Genomic DNA, 13441 nt, shown 5'->3' with positions numbered 1-13441 from the left:
AGCAGTGTCTGAATTCTTCTTTACAAACTCATTCACTGTATAAACTGAAAATGTTTCAAGATTTTGCTTTCCTTTGAATAACAAAACTAATATTTAGTTGTATAACCAGTGTTTCTGAGAACTGCTGCACATCTGTGTTACATGGAGTCCACCAACTTCTGGCACCTGTTATATTCCACAATTCTTTTGCGTTTCTTGGTTTTGCCTCAGAAACAAAATTTTTCATGTCATCCCACTATTTAATTAAGGTCAAGGGATTAGGCTGGCCACTCTATAACGTCAATCTTGTTGGTCTGGAACCAAGATGTTGCTCATTTACTGGTGTGTTTGGGGTCATTGTCTTGTTGAAACACCCATTTCAAGGGCATTGCCTATTCAGCATAAGGCAACATGACCTCTTCAAGTATTTTGATGTATTGAAACTGATCCATGATCCCTGGTATGTGATAAATAGACCCAACACCATAGTATAAGAAACATCCCCAAATCATGATACTTGAGCCACCATGTTTCACTGTCTTCACACTGTACTGTGGCTTCAATTCAGTGTTTGGGGTCGTCTGACAAACTGTCTGCGGCCCCTAGACACAAAAAGAACACTCTTGCTTTCATCAGTCCACAAAATGTTGCGCCATTTCTCTTTAGGCCAGTCAGTCTTTGGCAAATTGTAATCTCTTCGTCACATCTTTTTTTTCCCACAATGGGACTTTGCAGGAGCTTCTTGCTTGGCTTCACATAGGCGTCTTCTAATTGTAACAGAACTCACAGGTAACTTTAGACTTTCCTTGATCTTCCCGGAGCTAATCATTGGCCGAGTCAGAGTCATTTTGGCTATTCTTCTATCCATTCTTTCAGGTTTTGGTTGCCATTTTAAAGCATTTGAGATCATTTTAGCTTAACAGCCTATCATTTTCTGCACTTCGTTATATGTTTTTCCCTCTCCAATCAACTTTCTAATAAAAGTAAGCGGTTTGTCTGAACAATGTCTACAACAACCCATTTTACTCAGATTTTCAGAGAGAAATGCACTATAATCAGCATGCACAACATTTGTTGCCTTCCTTCTTTAAATAAGGGCTGTAATTGACAGCTGTTTTTTCACAGAATGAATGACTTCACTAACTTCGCACTGCTATTATTTGGAACAAGCTATTATATTGAACACTGCTATTATTTCGAACAAGCCTCAATTAATGATACAATTACACAGAATCAGCAGCATGCATGTCATGACTTTTGGGTGTGTTGGTTTTCTATTACTGTACTATACATATTAGCAAATTATTTGCCATGTAGAAATAGGAGTTCAGGCAAAAACGGTTATGGATCAGGTTTATGATGTCATATTGCTATTATTCTGAATACAACTGATTGTATTCGATGTTTTTTGGATTTTGCGATTTGCTCTGAGCTGATATTCTTTATAGAATAACTGACCATGTCCATATTAATGTAATATATCTCATTGGTTGCATACATTTTTGGAGCAGTTGACATAACATGCTAAACACTAATTTACCCTCCTTGTCTTTTGCATATTGAAACTGTCATAGCAAATCAAACGTAGACTATTGCCAGCTATCCAGACAGTATGTTCATATAGCTTGTCTGAATTGCAAGATAGATTTCTATTTAGCAGAAATTAACTTTCTGGAAATCCTGGACAGCCAGTGCAGATATCAGGGCAGTGTTTTTCTAATATTGCCAAAGAAATGTAGGGGGAGGGGATAAAGGTTTTGCCAACTGTTATTTCCTTTAGTCCCCAGGGAAGGGACTAGCTAAGAGCTAGGAGGGAATGATTTTATCTGTATCCTGGGTTGAAGTATTTCCCTGGCAGTTCAGCAACTGGCCAGGGAGTGTCGGGATTCCCTAGTCTTTAAAAAGGGAGGCCACCAAATGTTCTCTCTCTCTTTACATTTCCACTTGTTGGAGGAGGTGGTGTGCTGAAGGGCCTGGGTGGGGGGTAGGCCCTGTAGATACTAGGTGAAGAGCAAACAACCACTTGGAGCTTTGCCTCGTGCCAGGGATTATGTCACTAAAATAGTAAGTATTACCTCTAGGGTGTTGAGAACACTTCAGATGAAAAGCAGATTTACAATCCAATGGATGAAAGAGACTCTAAAGCTATTCCATCATTACAGAGTTTGCATTTATTTTAAGAACCACTGGCACCCAATTATTTGAGAGATGAAGTTGTGTGTGTGAATTCAGTGTGGTTAACCTTTCTTCCAACAATACAGCGCCACCTCAGGAGAAAGAGTCCATGTGACCTGTGCACTACTAGGAGTTGCAGGGAGTTGTAAACTAGACTAAGGAAATCTATCTGGGGTAGTTCAAAGCATAAGGTACCCTATTTCCTAAATTGGGTTACATAAACATAGCAATACTTTTGATTTTGGGGTGTTTAAGACAGATTCAAACACTCATTTGAATAAGCAATCTTACCACTGTAAGGAAAAACAAAAGATCTGAGTTTAAATAACAGCTGAAAACATTTACAGGTATGGCACCTGTTATCCAGAATGCTCAGGACCTGGGGTTTTCTGGATAACTGATCTTTCTGTAATTTGTTAAGTCTACTAGAAAATCATGTAAACAATCAAATAGGCTGGTTGTGCTTCCAGTAAGGATTAATTATATCTTAGTTTGGATCAAGTACACGGTTTTATTATTACAGAGAAAAAGGAAATCATTTTTAATCATTTAAATTTGGATAAAATGGAGTCTATGCAAGACAGCCTTTACATAATTTGGAGCTTTCTGGATATCAGGTTTACGGATAATGGATCCCATGCCTGTATTTAGATTTACTATTCAGAATGGGAGCTCACTGCTATTTATAATATTTGCTAAAGTGATACTGTTCAGTGGATTCTGTGGATTCCCGCAGACTCCCAAGATCGAATCAACCTTACCGAATCTACCAAAAGCTTTTTGCTGGACTCGCCGATACTTTTAAGAGCCATGTCCACATCCTTCTGTCCAGGCAGACAATTTACACAGTTATTCAGTGAGTGTGACACAGCCTTGGCAACCTTGTGAGAAAGAAAAGCAAAAGTACTGTAGCAACAAGAACTGTAGAAAGCTGCTGTGATTGTCCTCAGAATAACTAACACCTAATGTCTAACCTGTGCCAGTCTCTGCTGAATCTCTGCATCCCCTGGAGCTACAAGAGCTTGTTTGGCTTCCTGGATAAGCTTTGCCGACCCCTCCATCACATCTCTTGCTGAGTCAAGCATATCACTGGCAGCCTGAGGATCACTGGTGGATGCAGCTACCCCTCGTGCTGCCTGTGCCAGTGTCTTAAGAGCATGTGCCGTTTCCCTTGCAGCCACACCTGAATATGATACATTACAGATAATGTTTTATAGAAGTTACAATTATCAAAGAACAATACTGTGTCATGGAAAGAAAAGGGAAATTTTGTGAGCATAAAAAGGATGATGGGTTGAGTTGCAAGTTTATATATGTGATAAAAAATGGCCTTATGACCAAAAACTTATGGCCAAATTGAACTTCAATCAATTAGATTTCTCACTCAGCACCTATGCCTCCCAATTCTTAAGACCTGATGCACGTCCAACGGTTTCCACCATGTGTCCGTTTACTCACAATTTACAGATGTCGACAGCACCAGCCATAGATTATGCTGTTTAAAATGCCTTTATTGAGACATGGGTTTCTGGCCCCAATACACTTGGCAACGTTTCAGACCGCCATCGGTCTTTTATCAAGCCACCTTGATAAAAGACCGATGGCGGTCTGAAACGTTGCCAAGTGTATTGGGGCCAGAAACCCATGTCTCAATAAAGGCATTTTAAACAGCATAATCTATGGCTGGTGCTGTCGACATCTGCAAATTGAACTTCAGACTGACTGGATCACAATACAGGGGTTAAGGGTTGACTGATGACCCGACAGATATGCCGAAGGTAGATATTACCCAAGGTGGTTTTTAATATTAGGCCAATCAACCATAGTGTTATTGTACCAGACTTATATAGTTTGAAACACAAACAAGTGCTCATTTAACAAGGCATTAAAGGTACACTCAAACGCACTACTTGCACTTCAACATAGTTGCACTAAGAGTCAATCCCCGTATGTGAGTTTGGCCAGTAGCAGTAACCCATAGAAACCAATACGATGTTTGCTTTTAAACAGGTGACTAGTAAATTCTACCTGCTAATTGCTTGCTTTGGTTTACTGTTTCTGGGCAAATTTAGTGCCATTTACGTCATAACCCCCATAGTCTCTGCTGAATAATGTACAAGTAAGCCATTCATACTATGAATCCTGGAATGATTGCCACCCTGGATATGGCATGAATTCAATGGTTCCCACAGCAAGTTGCATCAACAGCCTTTAGTAAATCAGACTCTAATGCAGTTATTGATGCTAAGTGCATAGATTCATTATCCCCTTGACCTTGTTAACGTGGCCTATGTGACCAGTTCAGCCTCTCAAACTCTTATTTTCCCATTGTGCACAGAATAATTTTTAAACAATACAATTTTTTTTGCAATACAATCTGGAAAAATCCTTCCTGAGTCAAAGATAATCACCCCAGACATCACTTGCACAAAAGACCAAAAAAACAAATTAGCAAAAATTAAATCCATGTATTCCCCTATATATTATACAACATTATATCATGCCATATCTTCCTTAAAAATACTGTACATAAAACAAAACAAACATCCCAATAAAGAGACAAGTGTAAAAAGTGTAAATAAAAAACGATTTGACAACAAAGTGGCTAATCAGATATACAAATGCAAAATCTGTACCACAATGGATAACAGACAATGGTTCCCAAGCAGGAGAAATAAAACCAGGATCCCACTACACCATCAGTTAACAATGAATATGAGAAACAACAGCGGTCTAGACTAATGTGTAGTATTGTGACAAATACCTGAGATGGCTGCCTACACACCAATATTACAACTTAAAACAATACATGTATTGGTTAAAGAATCCAATTTTAATTAGGTAGAATGAATTATTTACCATATACACACTAATACAGTAATAAAAACAACATCTTAAAAATCATGACAGAATCCCTTTAAAAGAAAATGAAAAATGTAAACCAGCTTCAGAATATTTAATCGGCTTACCTGTGTAATGCTCATTTCCTTGTGCAGCACATGTAAGCAGCTGGGCCATGGATGATCCTACAGTCTTAGAGGTACTGCCAAGATCCTGAGCGCACTTCTCAAGCTGCAACCACATAAATTGGATAGACGTAATATAACCTGGAAAAACCCTACAGAGAAAACCACTTCTCCACAAGCTGGCCAACACAGGACCACTGTTACTATTGTATTAGGAAGTCTGAACCGGGATGTAAAATCACATGTATGCTACAAAACTATTCTAAGATAATGAGATCAGTGAGTGCTCCCCATTCTGAATGTTGAGTGTAGCACAGTATGAACTGTCCATCTTAGAGTGTTCCTGATAGGTGTCCCTGTCTCCTGCTCTATTCTGCTTTCCTTATGCTCCCTGTGTGTGCCATACTCTGCCTTCCCTATGCTCCCTGCGTGTGCCATACTCTGCCTGTCCTATGCTCCCTGTGTGTGCCATACTCTGCCTGCCCTCCCTGCGTGTGCCATACTCTGCCTGCCCTATGCTCCCTGCGTGTGCCATACTCTGCCTTCCCTATGCTCCCTGTGTGTGCCATACTCTGCCTGTCCTATGCTCCCTGTGTGTGCCATACTCTGCCTGCCCTATGCTCCCTGTGTGTGCCATACTCTGCCTGTCCTATGCTCCGTGTGTGCCCTACTCTGCCTGCCCTATGCTCCCTGTGTGTGTCATACTGTGCCTGCCCTATGCTTCCTGTGTGTGCCATACTATGCCTGCCCTATGCTTCCTGTGTGTGCCATACTCTGTCTGCCTTACTCTGTACCCTGTGGGTTTGTTAAAATTTGGAAATTGTTGTTAGGGGATCCTAAGGCCTAAGGAGATAACATGGGCAAGGTTTAAATGTGTGTGGTTTAAAAGGGGGAGTGATCAACACTGGCTACCATTACCATTATCGGACCTCAACCACGTACGCCAGAAAAATTCCAGCCCTCAGTACCACAGAAGTTGGACAGAACAGCTTTAGAGTATGCGCGACAACACAAATCAGTATTCAATTAGTGAATACCTTACTTTTAACCACCATAAACATTTACTGCGCTTAAGTACTCACTCTGCTAAAGTCATAATGATTGTAAAATTGTAGTGGTAACTAATAAACTCACTCATTCTGGAGTTTTTAAAATAAATATCCTCCTAAATAATGACACATGGATTTGCAGGATCAAGGGGAAACTGCAATGAACTGCTTACCGTTTCTCCTGGAAGTGGCTTTAGTTGCCTCTCGCCAGCTGCCATTTTGGCATCCTGCAGTTCATTCTTTAATGTCTGCACAGCATTCAGTGCCGAATCAATTTCCATTGGACCACAAGCTTCATGGGCCTTTAAAAAAGAACAGGACGAATAACCTACATTGCTTATAGTACCTATTAATGCTTTTCAAAGAACGAAAAAAACAACCTAATAAGCCTACTTTCTCAAGAAATATTTCTGTCTACTGTAATAACAAACTTTGACAATTGTTGATATTTAAGCTATGACACCACTGCAAACAATTAGTAAATGTTGTATCACAACATCCAATGTGCAGTTTACACAGCCTACTTGTGTTTCCAAGTACATGTGGAGCACAATTAAGTAATTAGATTAAACAGATTAGCCAGCAGCTGGTTGCTGAACGTGAAAAGGCCTTGCTGTTGAGTTTGGTGCCTGTGCTTCACCAATAAATGTTCAGAAGTCAGTAGAAGGTAAATCAGACATCTGCTCGCAATATGTGAAAAACGTATGTGTGCATTATGTGTACAATAATGAATACAGCAGTTTTTCAAATACTGTGAGCATCTGTCTGATTTAAGTTCTGCTGGCAATTCAGTATCTGGTCTCAACTCCAACAACGTGTGTATACACTAAGCAATGCAACATATTTTATGTAAAGATGCCTAATCCAAAAAAATCCAATTCCGAGCATTCCGATAACAGACTTTTTCCCAATAATACATACAGTACAACTAACCTTTTGTGCTGCTGTACGCAGTTCTGCTAAGCTGGTTGCCAGGTTTTTGGCACACTGACCCAACTGCATGGCAGCTGCCTGATCAGTCACGGTTGGCACAGCTGCCTTGGCCGAGGCCACCATTTTACTGCCAGGCTGAAAAAAAGAAATACAGAAGTAAGCCACAATGTTGCCATTTGGTATCAGATTAAGTTGTGTTTGAACAAACAGGGAATGGATGATGTCTTTTAAATTGGGTAATACTGGCCAAGGAATTTAAGTCAAATGAATATATATATGGTACTTAACACTATCTCAAAATGATTGTTATCTGTAAACACTGTACACAGAATAACTACAGTTTCTGTAACTTATAGGAATTGGGATCGGTTAAATGCACGATTTTTTGGCCATGGCAATCATGTTGTTATGCACATGTATTGCTTTGCCTCAGGAGTTTGGAGAGAGTGTGTGTCTACATCTGAATAAGGCATATTCTTTTAGTAACAAAAGCATTGATGCACAATTGATGTACCTGCAGAAAGTTCTGACTGGACACAATAAGTGCAAGCTGAGCACTCAAATCATCTGCCTGGGCCTGGCTGCCCCTCACACCCTGCACCAGCTGAGGAATATGGTCAGCAACGACCTACAAGGAAAAAGTAAATACAATAGGCTTTTGTCAAACTCCTATTACACAGTTTTATAGCTTCCTTTGAACAAATACTTCATTGTTATACACCATACAGTACAGTGTAGTCACCAGAATAGAAAAACCAGAGCAAGCATCTTTTTCAGTTTTTACCAAGCTATCCCAATGCACACTGCTTATAGGGTGCTGAACAAATATGTAATGTATGTATATGCCAAGATCCACCCAATCCCTCCAAGGACACCAGCTGCATGGTCAGTGAACATATAGGAAACAGTACTCCAGAAGTGATAGCATTCAGCAAATTAACAACAGAAGGCATGTGTTGCATTGCAATTCTAAACACATTTTCACCAGGTGTGCAAATTATGTGCCCTGGCCAACAGGGCTTTATTTTCATTTACAGTAGTGCTCCGAATAATAGCAGTGTGTTTAAAAAAAGTGCATAATGCTCACAATCCTTATAATAGCTTTTATTTTTTATTACACACAAATGCATTGGGAACACTGCACATTTTATTCCAAATCAAAACAAATTATCACATGTGTGTTATTCCTCTACAGAGAGTTAAGAAAATGGAATATTAGGCTGTTCCAAAAAATAGCAGTGTCTGCATTCTTCTTTACAAACTCAAGCATTCACTGTATAAACTGAAAACTGTTTCAAGATTTTGCTTTCCTTTGAATCACTGAACTAATATTTAGTTGTATAACCAGTGTTTCTGAGAACTGCTGCACATCTGTGTTACATGGAGTCCTCCAACTTCTGGCACCTGTTACATTCCACAATTCTTCTGCATTTCTTGGTTTTGCCTCAGAAAGTCCAGGGATTAGGCTGGGCACTCCATAATGTCAGTCTTCGTCTGGGACCAAGATGTTGCTCATTTACTGGTGTGTTTGGGATCGTTGTCTTGTTGAAACTCCCATTTCAAGGACATTTCGTCTTTGGCATAAGGCAACATGACCTCCAAGTATTTTGATGTATTGAATCCATGATCCCTGGTATGTGATAAATATAAACATAAATGTTGTGCGATTTCCCTTTAGGCCAGTTACCGTATATACTCGAGTATATGCCGTCCTGAGTATAAGCCGAGGTACCTTATTTTACCTCCAAAAACTGGGAAAGCTTATTGACTCGAGTATAAGCCTAGGGTTAGAAATGCAGCAGCTTCTGTTAAATTTCAATCAAAAAATTGAGGGGTTCTGCTCCCATTGGAGGTGCCGGTGTCTCGTTTTTGGATGCAGGAGACAATTCTTGGACGCCGGTGAATATTCTTGGCGACAATGCTTGGACGCCGGCGAATATTCTTGGAGACAATGCTTGGACGCCGGCGAATATTCTTGGAGACTATTCTTGGACGCCGGCGACCGTTTTTGCTCTTGACCCGAGTATAAGCCGAGGTAGAGTTTTTCAGCATATTTTGGGGGCTGAAAAACTCAGCTTATACTCGAGTATATACGGTAATGTGTTATAGGCAAATTGTAACCTGTTCAGCATGTCTTTTTTTTCAACTATGGGACTTTGGGGGCTTCTTGCCAATAGCTTGGCTTCACATAGGCGTCTTCTAATTGTAACAGTACTCGCCAGTTACTTTCTTTGATCTTCAAGGAGCTGATCATTGGCCGAGTCTTTGACGTTTTGGCTATTCTTCTAATCTATTACAATTGTAGTTTTCCATTTTCTTCCAAGTCTTTCAGGTTTTGGTTGCCATGTTAACGCATTTTAGTTAATCATTTTAGCTGAGCAGCCTATAATTTTCTGCACTTTATGTTTTTCCCTCTCCGATCAACTTTTTAGAGAGAAATGAACTATAACCAGCATGCACAACATGTCCTGGCTTTACTTCCTTTCACAGAATGAATGACCTCACTTAATTGAACTCCACACTGCTATCATTTGGAACAAGTGACTGATCTGCTATTATTCTGAACACAACTGTATGTACCAACAGTTCATTCTGCTAAGAATCTATTGGAAATTACTTTGCACAAAGGGAGAAAGGTACAGTGCAGACAAAGCAGCAATATCAATACCCTAAATATATCTGCTTTATAGTAAAGGAGATCTTTGAACATCCATCCCTTAGTTGCTTATGGAAGTCTATTAATTTGTAGCATCTACCAGGGACCAAGCTAGTTGTATCAGGTATATGCAGCAACACAAATCTAACAACAAATGAAGATAAATAAACATGTCAAATTTCTAGCGACATCTACATGTAGTCAAAGTCTAGATATAGGCCAGGTGGTATAATGTTGAGAATGAAATTTCTGTATTCCGTCAGAAGGAACGGATTATGGGAAAGTTCAGAACAGGCTATATGAATTCATTGACTAAAAGAAAAGGCACGACTACTAAGTTAATAATATACAAGTCATGTTTGTTGGGGTGAAGATACCTACAACAACCATGCAAACTTCTGAATCTGTTACTAAATCCCTACTTGTTTAATGTAACTTCTATTCTGACTTATTGGGCACTTATTGCCAAAAAATAGTTTCTGTGATCCAGTTGGGAAAACAAACAAATGAAAAAAGGCCCCTGTGAATGGGAATAGGCTTCTTGAAGCTGAAGGTCATGTTGGGGCACTAAGCACAGCCTCACTGTCGCTCCTTATGCACATATGTGTGACGTCATATGCATAATGAGCAATCTGGATTAATCTATTAAAATCGAATACACTATTTATTTCAAAAGAACAAACTAAACTCTCCTTCCAGTTTTGGAAACAAACTAGCAACCAACTACAAACTACGTACCTAACCTATTTTTTTTTTTTTTTTTTTTACTTTCTAGCCTCCCAACTGTATTTCTTCCAGTGGCCCTTTATGCCCAACTCATAGAACCCTAATATGTTCCCCTATGCTAGGAGTACCCATACTTTACTAATGCGAGGTCTACTTTTAGTCATGCTGTCCCATTAGGATCTACATCCATAAAAGCAGTTAGCATTCTGTTCCATGGAAAATATTACTTAAATATTGATTTATGAGAAATGTGTATTGCTATATTTAACAAACAACTATTTCTTATGTTACCTTAACATAAATATCAGAATGAAAAGCATGAAACAGGAGGGTAATTTAGACAAGCGGTTTATTGACAGTGTCTTGAGATCGACTGATCACCAGCTAAAAGTCTACTGGTAGATCCCGATCTACCTTTTGGACACCCCTACCCTACGCTTTGATCCTGGAATCCATTGCAGGAGCTTCAAGATTGTATTATCTGGCTAAGAATGGGAATAAAATCCCAGGGTGATCTGCTGGGCAATGCTACTATACCTATACATGCAACTCTGTTAAAGAACTGATAAATCCAACTTGTGCCCCCTTTTTTTATTGTTATGTAAACATCATTCATCATCGTTTTTTAAAGGGCTAGTCTAAAGATGGGAACTATGTTCAGAAAGCTTGCTTTGTAATATTCATATATTGTTAAAAACAAAGTTTTTATTAACCTATGAATTGGGTGCATGCAATACTTGATATATTCATAAATTATGGCAGAAACCCTAACCTAATTGTAGACTAGTGTATCATTGATATTACTGCTTATGTTCATTGTTAAACTTTTCTCTAATTCCTAGATGCTTTACCTTGCAACTCTGGACAAGCTGTTGATGAGCTGCAGTGTTCTTGTTGGAGAGAGAAGCATTCTGCGATGCTGCAATGGTCTGTGTAGCAGCTGCTGCAGCCTGTTTGGCAGCTGCCTGGGGAAACAGATAGAGAGAATGAATGACGGCTGAGTGACCAAGTTTAAAGAGCATTCTAATGAACTACATATTTCAAGAGACACAGTGATCGACATTAAAAGGAAAGATGCATGGTGTGCATGATTCAGAAACAATACTATAGTTTATATAAACAAGCTGCTGTGTAGCCATGGGGGCAGCCATTCAAGCTGCAAAAAAGCCACAGGATATACAGCAGATAATAGATAAGGTCTGTAGTATACAATGGGATTCTTCAGAATTTATCTGTGATCTACTGTGTATCCTGTGCTTGAATGGCTGCCCCCCTAGCTACATAGCAGCTTCTTTATAAAACCTATAGTTGTGTTTATAAAGTGAATACACCAATTTTACCAGTGCAGGGCAACAGTACACTATATTTTCATTCCTTTAAAACACTTACATTTTTTGGTGTTACTGTTCCTTTAAGGTGAAAATGCAAAAAACTTCTAGCTTCAATAGAAAATGGACAAACCCCCTTCCCCCTGTACTTCTTAGTCTCACTCTCTCCATATCTTGAACTTGGAAATATTCTAAGTTTCCCAAGGTGCATCAATCAAAATGTTTAGACAGGATTTTTGTATCCCAATGTTTTTATCAGGGGTAACTTATGTATATATGGAAATGGGACACTGTTCCTTTAAGAAAAAAAGTTGTGTTGTATATGTCTTTTCTTATTGGCTGTTCCTCTTATAAATGTCCACTTCCTGTGGCAGAGAGTTTAGCCCTTGACTAAGTGCCTCAAGGGAAACTTTCACTTTTAATGTAATCTAATAAATAAAGATTTTTTAATTTATATAAATATTAAATTAAACACTGAATCTTATTTACAAACACTGGACAAAATAGCACCTGAGCAGTTACCCATTGCACCAATCCAAATTTAGCTTTCCTTGTTTTACTTGTGGCGGGCAGAAAAAGTGTAATCCCAATTGCTTCCATGGGTTACTGCCCAGGTGCAAACGTACCCATGGTTAGTAAAGGAGTTCTACTATCTCACTTCATTCAAGGTAATACAAGTAGACTATCACAGCAAGTGATACCACATGCAATAGACATTTGTATAACCTGATTGCTCTTCGCCAAGAAAAACTGTCTGAATAAGCAGCTTGGTTGGTAAAGGAACAAACATAGCAGCAGTGTACGTAAATCAAAGTACAGAGATAAACTGTGTACTTCTTGCTTACCTCTAGGCGGTTAACTATTTTTTTCTTGATGGCATTCTGGGCAGCTGCATTTGTTGCAACCCTTAGACCTTCAGCTGCTTCTCTGAGTCGCTGTTGCTGATCTTCATTTTCAGGACTGGCTGCTGCTCCCTATAATATGCCAAATGTAAAACAACTACAGTTTTAAGAACTCTCCAGCAAAATATAATATTGACAATTTCTTTACCAACCCCAATCATTTGCTATGGATCCTTTAGAAGTTTACCTTTGCAGCTTCAACCATTCGAGCAGTAGAATCAGCCAACAGCTTGGCAGCTGCTAGAAGCTTCTTTGAATTGTCCATATCTACTTCTGCCTCTGCGTCTGACCTCATTGCATTTACTAGGTCTGATGTCGCCTGAGCAAGCACTCGAGCTTGTCGCACCATCTCACCTGCGACAACATAAATATGCAAAAAACATCTAAGATATTATATAACCTTACATTAACTACAAACATGAAAACATTATGTTCTTGCTATTTTTGAACAAATGTGAAAAGCATTAAAATTACTTGGAAAAAGGGCTATACTTATGCCCTGGGTGATTATGAGTTTGATATTTATTGCATGCACATTGCACTGTTTCTCGGCTCGTATGGTTATACTGTTAATTCTTATAGTGTGGGAAATGACAAAATATACTCTGTTGTAGCCTGTTACTGTGTATTCAGAAGGGGATACCTTGATGACTAGGTCTGCACTAATATTTCTGGTATTTGTAAACAAACCACACACCCTGGATATGAATTACAGCTGAAAAACCCA

The 13441-nt window shown here is 39.1% G+C and overlaps 1 protein-coding gene across 4 annotated transcripts in view; it reads right to left on the bottom strand.

Moving 5' to 3' along the window:
• Positions 1-13441, bottom strand: part of LOC108712994 (talin-2) — a 116151-nt gene that overhangs the window by 30909 nt on the left and 71801 nt on the right. For all 4 annotated transcript variants that reach the window (XM_041588376.1, XM_018255611.1, XM_041588377.1 and 1 more), the window contains 9 exons: positions 12902-13068; positions 12658-12786; positions 11336-11449; positions 7617-7730; positions 7103-7237; positions 6343-6471; positions 5124-5226; positions 3129-3337; positions 2916-3035 (listed from right to left, as the gene is read on the bottom strand). In XM_041588376.1, coding sequence (XP_041444310.1) covers positions 2916-3035; positions 3129-3337; positions 5124-5226; positions 6343-6471; positions 7103-7237; positions 7617-7730; positions 11336-11449; positions 12658-12786; positions 12902-13068 — 1220 coding nt within the window. The remainder of the gene's footprint in view (positions 1-2915; positions 3036-3128; positions 3338-5123; positions 5227-6342; positions 6472-7102; positions 7238-7616; positions 7731-11335; positions 11450-12657; positions 12787-12901; positions 13069-13441) is intronic.

Source organism: Xenopus laevis, chromosome 3S, assembly GCF_017654675.1.
Source record: "Xenopus laevis strain J_2021 chromosome 3S, Xenopus_laevis_v10.1, whole genome shotgun sequence".
Lineage (NCBI taxonomy): Eukaryota > Metazoa > Chordata > Amphibia > Anura > Pipidae > Xenopus > Xenopus laevis.
This window is presented reverse-complemented; position numbering and strand designations above follow the sequence as displayed.